Genomic DNA, 10243 nt, shown 5'->3' on the forward strand with positions numbered 1-10243 from the left:
GGGACACCAAGACAACCCTAGAGTTTAAAACAGCTCTGTCTTTCTGACACAGAGTTAGGTTTGCAAAGATGAACATACCTCGTTCAGACTCTCTTTGGATTCAGGCAAGGTTTGCACACAGTATTTTTTATAAGATGCACTCAGCATCTATTATTTCTGCTTGATAAATAAAGTGACAAATCCACTGTTAACTTGTAAAAGCTTTCCAGTGCAAAAACAAGCAGAGAAATAAGACCATGATCCAAAGAGCAAAACTATACCATTGTGATCTGACTGCTCTTATAAACAGACAAAATGGAGAGCAAATAGATACTGTACATTCAGTAAAAAATGTGTGCATGATTTTGCCATAGCTAGCCTGTCTGCGCTTAGAATGTCAGCGAGAAAGAGAGGGGAGGGGAAAAGAAAGAAGAGTGGACACAGGGCTTGTTTCTTCTCACATGATATATATACCAATGTAACGGTGCTGACTTTGGTAAGCATGATCCTTTTGTATGTCCACATGGGTGAAGGGAGAACCAGACACCTATGCTGCCTATGTTCATGGTACACCTAAACCTATTTTGGTGCTGCCTTTTTTAAGTTCTGTTTGAAGGCTGACATTAAAACACTATGTATCTTCTGTAGGTTCAGCAGATCTTTCACCTCAGATAGAAAACTTACTAGATCCTGTAGAACTCAATTCTGGCATTGAGTTCAAGCCTTTTTGTATAGCAACTGGGATGCCACTTCCTAAATCTGAAGAATTTAAACTTTTGAAGCAAGATGGAACTGTCCTAAGGGTAGGCTCCTCATTAATTGTTTCCTATTATTTCTGATGTTTGTATTGACTTTATCTGTAGCTAATGCACACTATGTTTTTCAAGCATAATGTGAAATTTTGATACTTTGAGATACCTCATGACCTCATGAACTGGAGAACATATGAAACAATGGAATTGACCATTATAGACCCTTTCTATTGATATCACTAAACTCTAGATCTAGAGTTCTTAAACTGTGAGAAAGTGTCATGGGAATATTCCTAAATGCCCACATTTTTCAGGCCCTGTACATCTTTTGTCATTTCAGCCTGCCCTAATTGTTACCAGTAATCGCTCTGAAGCCATGTTCACAATCAATCGTATCCAGCCCCGTGATACAGGAACCTGGGTCTGCAGCGTGCAGACGGTAGCAGGAATGGCAGAGAAACCATTTCAAGTTACAGTCAAAGGTAAAGGCACAAATCTCTTCAAACGTCTTTGCCTCTCTGCTTTTAAGGGCAGCTTTATACTCTAAAATGGCAGAGCTTTCTGTTCTCTGCACTGCAGAAAAATGTCTGAATAAATATCTACAGTCAGAATATGGACAGAAACCCTTTATAAGCAACATACTAATGATATGTATTGAAAAAATAAGTGTGATGGTAAGGATTAGAAGAAAACCCAATTTTTTTTGAAAGACCTAAACTGTTAGCTTTAGGGTGTAAACCCCTCTCCACTTTGTAAGCGTTTTGAAGAACATCTCCCATTTTCCTGTAGATCTAGGAAGATACCACAGTTTTACTGATACAGGGAATTAAAAAGCTGGTTTAATACTTGTATTCTTGCTCAGTTCCTCCTGTGCCACAGTATGCCCCAAGGCTGAGAGACAGTGGACATAATTTTCTCATAATTGATATCAATGCTGAGTTACATCTTGGAGATGGACCTGTTGTGTCAACAAAACTCCTGTACAAGCCAGCAAAACGTTATCAGTCCTGGATGTCTGTGGAAGGTAAGAGGACATTCTTTAATTCCTTCAGAGACAACTTCAGCTGCATGTTGAAACATAATGTGGTGTCTGCTCTTAACTAGACTCAAAAGACTCCGCAATACATAAAAGTTAAATCTTTTATGACTGGATGCACGACTCTTTGTATATCATGATGTATAATGTTGGTGTGGATACGGTACACCAACAGTAGTCAAAAGTGTATACTCAGTTTTCGGTAACCAAAGAGTTCCCCTCCTTCCTTAAGATAAACAGTACTCAATGTTGGGACCAGCTGTTGAAAACTCCAATGTAAATAGCAGGTTTTCAAAAGTAGTGAGCAGTATGGAGACATCCTAGAGCATCTACAATCTTCTTTCATGTCTATTGTGCCCTCTGGTGAGACAAATATCTTAAATATTTACCAGGAATAGTATGGGCAAAATGAAGGCTGCTTGTGAGTTAGACGACTTCTTCCAGCCCTGTTTTAACATTTTATGCAAGGCCTAAAATATTATAGGAAACATTACAGGAACTTTAACAAGTAACAAATAACTGTTGTTACTAATTCAAGATAACCTAATACACAATGCATGCTGCCTAAGCAACCAGTCTTGTTCTGTCCTGAAGGAAGGGCAGATGGAAACATCTTTTGGGCTGGGTTGGAGCTCAACTTAGAAATAAGTATTTTATACTTCTAAATCATAATAGAATCATAGGATGGTTTGGGTGTGAAGAGACCTTAAAGATTGTCTAGTTCCAACCCCCACTGCCATAGTCAGCGACACCTTCCACTAGACCAGGTTACACAAAGCCCCATCCAACCTGGCCTAAATAGTTATCTTAGTGAGTCAGGAACAAAAGAAGAGCCTGGGTATCTTACCTTCCATGGTTCGTGGCTCAGGAATATTTTCCAAACATTTTCTTCTTTAACATTTTTCAGCATTGGCTATGGCTTTACTTTCTCCTTTCATTGTCAGTAAAAGGCAAAACCAAAAGACTGGACAACCTGGAACCAAAAACAGAATATCAGTTCTGTGTTCAGCTGAGTCGGCAAGGAGAAGGTGGGGAAGGCCATCCTGGACCACAGGCTAGCTTCACAACAGCTGCGCTTGGTAAGTCATCATCTTGGCTTTTCACAAAAGGGCTGTTTCAGCTGGTTTTCTCTGTGGTCTGTTCCCTGATCTCTGCCAGAGCACTTTCATTTGAGCAAAGAAGGCTGGACATGAAAACAATGTAGAGTCTTTCAAAATAATCTCAGGCAAAGAAAAAAAAAGAAGAAAAAAAAATCAGAGGTGAAGAAAACCAGAAAAAGGCAGAGCTATTATTCTTCCTGATTTAGAGATGGGGGATCCAGGAAAGGAAAATTTACATATTTTGGCTGGCTGTGCAGCAGAGTTGGAGATAGAAATCACTTCTTTTGCATGCCAGCCCTTCCTCCTAATACCAGATCCATCCTTCCTCTTAGTATTAGATAAGTTTACTTTAAAAATTGTCTGAACAAGCAGAAAAGCTTTTAGTCCACTGAGGATACAGCTCAAACTGAATACAAACATACAAAATAAATGAGGATTGCACCAGGAACTATCTAACAAGAGAGCAAAAGAACTGGCTTTTCACGTCTAAAAAGTGCATCTGCAACACCAGCTCAGTGAAGAGGCCTTTTTGTTGACACAACAACTGTTGATAAGATACTTTGGGACTATCAACACCTCTTAGATGTAATTTCTGCCAAATTGGGTGGGGTGGCGGGGAGAACTACCCTTTGCCACTCCAAGCTAAGGCAAGTGGTTGGAAATAACTGGTACCCCTATTTTAGCTTGCATACCAGACATGAAATGTTGTTCCCTGTCTCACTGTGGCTTTCCAAGGTCTTCCTCCACCAGAAGGTCTCACTCTCTTTCCAAAAAGTATGACATCACTGAATTTGTCATGGCATCCTTTAACACTGAGGACAGAGGATGACATTCGTGTTGAAGTGGAAAGGAAGAGCGTGAATGACAACGGTGACAAGAGCAGTATTATTACTCAAGTGCCAGGAAATATGTCCACCCTGATCATTAAAGATCTTGAGCCTAGACAGCAATACATGTGCAGGGTACGAGTGAACACCAGGTCCCAAGGAGAATGGAGCAACTATTTGTATGCATGGACTTTCAGTGACAGTAAGTAGCTGATTCACATCCTTCTGTTTAATTCTTCCTCTTTCCCCCAGTGATCAGACTGATTGTCACTTAATGACTACATTAAATGTAATCCTTTGTTCTGGCAACACTCAGTTCCTGATGATCACTTGTCGTTGTTATTACTATTAATATGAAGATAGCTCAGTGTCCAAAGAAATTCTTATGCTGGAAATTATCAGGCACTAACAATAAGTTTGGAAAAAAAAAGGGAAAAACAAATTAAAAGTTTGGGAATCCACATCTTCATTTCAGTGTGATTCATGTTTCTGACACACACAGCATTTTTTTTCTCTTCATAATGATGAACCCACAGAGTTCCCTACCCCAAGCTCTTTTGTTACTCCAAAACAACGCTCAGAACCTGCAATTCACCTATGTCAATATAGAAATAGTCAGCAGTGAAATAAGAGAAGACACAATGCAAGGTAAAACCCCTGTGAGCAGAGTAGTTAAGTGTGCTACAATGAAGACCAATGACCACCCTTGAACTCCCTGAGTGTGAGTACTGTCCTTTCATAATGCCACAACAAATGTCCTATCTGAATGAAGCACCATCTGAAGAGACATCCATCTGAATGGCTGATGGGTGCCACTGCTCACACCACACACTGGGAAGGTGGGCTTCTTCCTCCTTACAGGTCATGTGGGGAGGCCCTCACTGAGATCCTAGATGCATTAACAGAACTGTCAATGGTTGTCATGGGACACTGCAGTTTCCTGAGCACTGACGCCAAACTGCACTAAGAAACACATAGGGTACTATTTTCCAGGAGAAGGTGATTAGCTTAGTAGTCATGGGTGTGTCCACAAGTCCAGCACTCACCCCTGCTGGTGGTTTTCTGAGGAAACTTGTGGAAATGTTATTATAGAATCCTTTAGGTTGGAAAAGACCTTTAGGATCGTCAAGTCCAGCTGTTAACCTAGCGCTGCCAAGTCCACCACTAAACCATGTCCCTAAGCACCATATCTGCTCACCTTTTAAATACTTCCAGGGATGGGGACTCAACCACTTCCCTGGGCAGCCTGTTCCAGTGCTTGATAACCCTTTCAGTGAAGAAATTTTCCTAATATCCAATCTAAACATCCCCTGGCGCAGCTTGAGGACATCTCCTCTTGTTCTATCACTTGTTACTTGGCAGAAGAGATCGACCCCCACCTCACTACAACCTCCTTTCAGGTAGCTGTAGAGAGCGATAAGGTCTCCCCTGAGACTCCTTTTCTCCAGGATAAACAATCCCAGTTCCCTCAGCCGCTCCTCATAAGACTTGTGCTCCAGACCCTTCACCAGCTTCATAGCAATTTCCCTTCTTTCTAACAGCCTGTATCCTGACAGGAAATTGCTCCCTGAAGCACTGAAAGTATGGGACCTGGGAATCACATGGGAATGATGATCCAGTATAGAAGGAAATTAACCCTTTCTGCATTAATTTGAAAGCAATCATGTTGTCCTTGCATACAGCTCAGAGCATTCATATCTTCATCCAAGTACAGGAGTATACTCAATGCTACTCCAACCTCTGCTGGAAGTATGGAGTACTGCAATATGGGTCACAGCACATCAAGTTCATAAAACTATTGCATTTAGTTACCATAGCTCATCAACAAAATTCTGCTTCTGTTTAGCACAGCAAAAGCACTGAAAAAAGTGTTTGGCTCACTGCAGGAAGGAAAAAGAGGTGGATGTACACTCTAATGCTTTGTGTGTGTTTGTGTTTGTTCTCAGGAATCCCTCCTGCACCATACAACATCAGGTTTTCTAACACCACAGACACATCCTCAGTCATCTCCTGGACAACTGCTGAGGGTCATTCCATCTCCTCCATCATCATCAGCTACAAAATTTATGGAAAGGCTGACTACAACCACATCGATATTATCATAAAGAACACCAGCATTACTCAATACCATCTCAAGGGCCTTGAGCCAAACACTGTGTACCAGGTTCAGATTAATGCTCAGAACAACATTGGCTTAAGCAACCCAAACACGTCGTTTGAACTGAAGACTCTTCCAGAAACTAAAGGTTGGTTATGGCAGCATGCTGGACTTGCACAAACCAGGGCTGATTGCATAAACTAGTTACCTAAGGCAAAGTCATAATATTATTTTTTTAATATTAGTTTTCTTTTGCTCTTAATTTTGACACAAAACACAGCATCACCAAGATTTGATCTCAGTTCATTGCATGGCATTGGTGAAGTGACAACATACAACATCTGTTTGTAACCACTAGAAAGTGCCCAACACCTCATAAATTAAAGGAGCTGCATATAATAGGACTATTAGATCACTGAATGTGACCTCAGCTCTGCTCTGCCTGAATTCAGCAGGACCTGCAGGTTTCATACATTTGAAAGTCAGAGCATCCAATGTCTGTGACATTTCTAGAAAACAAAGGGATGTCTTCATACAGATTACAAGACAGGATTATTTAGCTATACATTGTTCATGGCTTTTTCAGAAGTAGCTGGAAATAACGACGAACTCTTTATGTGCTTCCTCAACAGCTCCATATGAATCAAAAGGAGGCAAAATGCTGCTTATTGCCATCCTTGGATCTGCAGGGATGACCTGTGTAACAATTCTCCTGGCCTTTCTCATCATGCTGCAGTTAAAGCGAGCCAACTTCCAGCGCCGTATGGCTCAGGCTTTCCAAAATGTGGTGGTGGGTTTCCAGCTTTCCTGAGTCAGTGTGGTTATTAACTTTGGCCCCACCTTCTCCTGTTTTTTCCAGTTCCTTTTTCTTGGCCTTCTCTTCATGTGTGCAATTAGTACTGGTGTTGTAAAGCTTCTCTGCTAGTGAGCCCAGAGCTAAAGCAATCACAGTTGTAGGCTATGAGGTACAAAACCTGACTTGAAAAAAGTTGCACACCATTTGTCCTTCTCCCTTTTCTGCCTTGTTGCACCTGTGTATAACAAGTACTGAGCCAGACAGAATGGAGGAACCTGTTCTCACTCTATGAAGTTGTGCCTGATTTCGAAAACTACAATGTTTTTTATCATTGCTTTTGAGCATCAGCGACTGCTCTGTCATGGCTTTTCAACTTGGGAACAGCACACTAGGGGTCATTCAATGGCAACATCATAGTTCTGGCTGTGAGGAAATTGCTGAAGGTTGTAACATCACGTAGAGATATCTCTCTCTATATATACATGTATATATTTGTATTCTGCTGTAGTCTCTTTATCACTCTGCTTTCCAGTACTGTTCTCTCACTTCAGAGGAGAACCTGTGAAGCAGAATGAAGCTGGGCCAAGGAGCTCTTCCATATGGATCTGCATAGATTGTTTCATAAATGGGGTCAGGGGCTCATCCAAAAAGATGATCAGTCCCCAGGCTACACAGAATAGCTCCTGCTCCTTGTCCTGAAACTTTTCCCACAGAAGTATTTCATGGGAATGTGTAACTGAAGTAGAGATGTCTCCTCTAGTATGGAGGAGATAATTTCTTCTCTCTTTTGTTTCCTTGCTTCTTCTTTCCTCAGTCTTCCTGAGCCTGATCAGCACAGGATCTAGTCAAGCCTAATATGATATAAATCTCAAACCTGACACTTAAAACTGGTTTTGAGATCAGTTTTACCAAATTATTTTTGCCTATCTCCTTCATGTTCAAGATGATTATAAAACTGTTCAGGAGGCCTAGGTCTACAAAGGTACTTATGCATAAATTAGGAGCCTGACTAATTTTGTGGATCTGGGCAGAAGTGCTTGATGCAGTTAGTGTCTAAAGTAGGTGTAATTGTCTACTGCACTCACTCTTGCATAAGCAAGAGATGGATCACGCTCTCTGTGTGTACATGAGTGAGCACACATGTATTCTGACAGTGTAATCAGAGCATTGTTCAATACAGTAGAAATCACAGTTAATGTCACTTGCTTAACTCTGTTACAGAGAGAAGAGCCAGCTGTACAGTTTAACTCAGGTACTCTCACCTTGAGCAGGAAAGCCAAAAACAGCCCAGATCCTACTATTTATCCAGTTCTTGAGTGGAATGACATAAAATTTCAAGATGTGATTGGGGAAGGTAACTTCGGGCAAGTCCTGAAAGCACGCATTAAGAAAGATGGCTTACGGATGGACGCTGCGATTAAAAGGATGAAAGGTAGTAAAGACGTGAGACTAAAGACTTTTCTTGGTTGTTTGCTCCAAGTGTTTCTCTGTCACAAGAAATGCTTAGTAGTCCTCTCCTAAAGCTAAAATAAAAAAGTTGCTAGCGAAATTGTACCAGCTGTCACTAGGCCAAGATTTGTGCCCTGGCAAAGACTGTATTTCTGCATGGTCAAGTTGGTTTATATTTCTCTCTAATTGTTAATATCATTAATTATTATGTATTTTTCGATTCATAGGTCAGTATGAACTTCATCTGTGAGCTCACTTGCAAAGTGGGAGCCATTAAAATATGGATTTAACAGAGAGAGAAGCACAGAGTTAGCCTTGGGGCACAGCATTTGCTCATCTTGCTTTACCTTAGCCATTCAGAGACAACTGTATCTATGCATCTACATATATACATGCTATGAGGATCACTCATTTTCTTTGTACTCATTGGGCACAACTGCCACGTTCCAGACAGAACTACAATACATAGAATACCGCAAGAATGTACATATTTCCTTGCAATTTACTAGATCATTATCTAGGCAAATTGGGAAACACTCTTAAGTATGATGATCATTTAAAAAAGAGCCAAGGTCTGCATGCAGGCAGAAATAATCAACAGCACACACATGGAAAGATTTTTAGGCAGCTAGTTTTTCTGTGATCTGCTATGATGTTTTACATTCTCAAATAATAAAGGAAGTGACATGGTATATTAAGATGCTTGCTTTCTCTGCAGATGGCTGCTACAGACATTAGGTTCTCTCTTTTTTCCCTTTGATTGAAAAGTCCTGCTTTATTCAGTAAATACTAATGCATCTTAAGAGTTTTTGTCTTTCTATTGGCGCTGAAGCAGTAGTGCCCCACGCAGCCCAGAGTCCTCATAATTAACAACAATATGGTCATAAATTCCGTTCAAAGGAGAACAAATGCATTCTTATTTGATTTTCAGAATATGCCTCAAAAGATGATCACAGAGACTTTGCTGGAGAACTTGAAGTTCTTTGTAAACTTGGTCATCATCCTAACATCATAAATCTTTTGGGAGCATGTGAACATCGGGGTAAGATAACTCTTAAATACATGTACTATAAAAATTAGTTTAAAAAAAACCCCAAGCCCACAGTACAGCCCATACAGCCCATAGAAACACTGGCTTATAAGCAGGTCTTTCCATAACATTTGTGAAAAAGCTAAATAAACTTGGTTTTAGATCTACAAGCCCACATTAATCCTTCAGAAATGATGTTCATCAATAGCTCTAAATTCTCCTCTGCACCTAGGAATTATGCTGTTTGATATTTCCCCTCCAGTCTTTTTTATGTTTATGTCTTTTTCACTCAAAGCAGTGTGTGCAAATACTATTATTGACTATCTTTTACTTTGTGATCTGCTCACTATCTGATGTTTCATTAGGATATCTTTATCTTGCTATTGAATATGCCCCCCATGGAAATTTACTGGACTTCCTTCGGAAAAGCAGAGTGCTAGAGACAGACCCAGCATTTGCTATTGCCAACAGTACTGCATCAACACTTTCCTCCCAACAACTTCTGCATTTTGCAGCAGATGTTGCTAGAGGGATGGACTACTTGAGCCAGAAACAGGTCAGTATTCAACTCTCTATGCACTGAAACCACAGCGACTGATTTTGCAGGGACTATTTTAATGAAATCAAAATGAGGTTTTAATTTTAGCTTTTATAGCACCTACTTTATTTGTTGTGTTCACTTAGCCGTATCAAATGCTACGGTCACAGGGAATCAAGGAAGAGGCATTAAAACTTACGAACGACATGGTAACGAACAGCTTTCATTTTCAGATAAAGTTTAAAATGTTCTTGGTAGTGACATACCAAGCCATTTGTTTTGGGTTTTGTTCTTATTCTGAATGTTCGCAATTTTCAATATAGCACTAAAATAATACATGGAAAGCTCATAGATGCTGTGGTGATTTCCATTTTTTTTTTTTTATTTCAGTTTATTCATCGAGATTTGGCAGCAAGAAACATCTTGGTTGGAGAAAATTATGTTGCGAAAATAGCTGACTTTGGCTTATCAAGAGGTCAAGAAGTTTATGTTAAGAAGACCATGGTAAGGATCAAAACAAACTGATATAGTCTGTTTTCCTCATTTTTTATTTTCTTGTTTCTTACTTTGTGTTTTCCTATGAACAAAAATGCAAACGCATGGGTAATACAGAACTGATTATTTAAATGTTATATATT

The 10243-nt window shown here is 40.1% G+C and overlaps 1 protein-coding gene across 2 annotated transcripts in view; it reads left to right on the forward strand.

Annotated features, from left to right (window-relative positions):
• The window catches only part of TEK (TEK receptor tyrosine kinase), a 41807-nt gene that overhangs the window by 27324 nt on the left and 4240 nt on the right, over positions 1-10243 (forward strand). The window contains exons 8-18 of one of the 2 annotated variants that reach the window (XM_087742210.1): positions 628-782; positions 1072-1213; positions 1594-1755; positions 2712-2846; positions 3603-3896; positions 5641-5940; positions 6425-6582; positions 7810-8020; positions 8969-9079; positions 9433-9623; positions 9996-10109. In XM_087742210.1, the coding sequence (XP_087598336.1) occupies positions 628-782; positions 1072-1213; positions 1594-1755; positions 2712-2846; positions 3603-3896; positions 5641-5940; positions 6425-6582; positions 7810-8020; positions 8969-9079; positions 9433-9623; positions 9996-10109 (1973 nt within the window). The remainder of the gene's footprint in view (positions 1-627; positions 783-1071; positions 1214-1593; positions 1756-2711; positions 2847-3602; positions 3897-5640; positions 5941-6424; positions 6583-7809; positions 8021-8968; positions 9080-9432; positions 9624-9995; positions 10110-10243) is intronic. The other variant, XM_087742212.1, reaches the window with a different exon arrangement.

This window comes from Nipponia nippon, unplaced genomic scaffold, assembly GCF_047370975.1.
Source record: "Nipponia nippon isolate SJK-2023a ecotype South Korea unplaced genomic scaffold, ASM4737097v1 scaffold_8, whole genome shotgun sequence".
Taxonomy (NCBI): Eukaryota; Metazoa; Chordata; class Aves; order Pelecaniformes; family Threskiornithidae; genus Nipponia; species Nipponia nippon.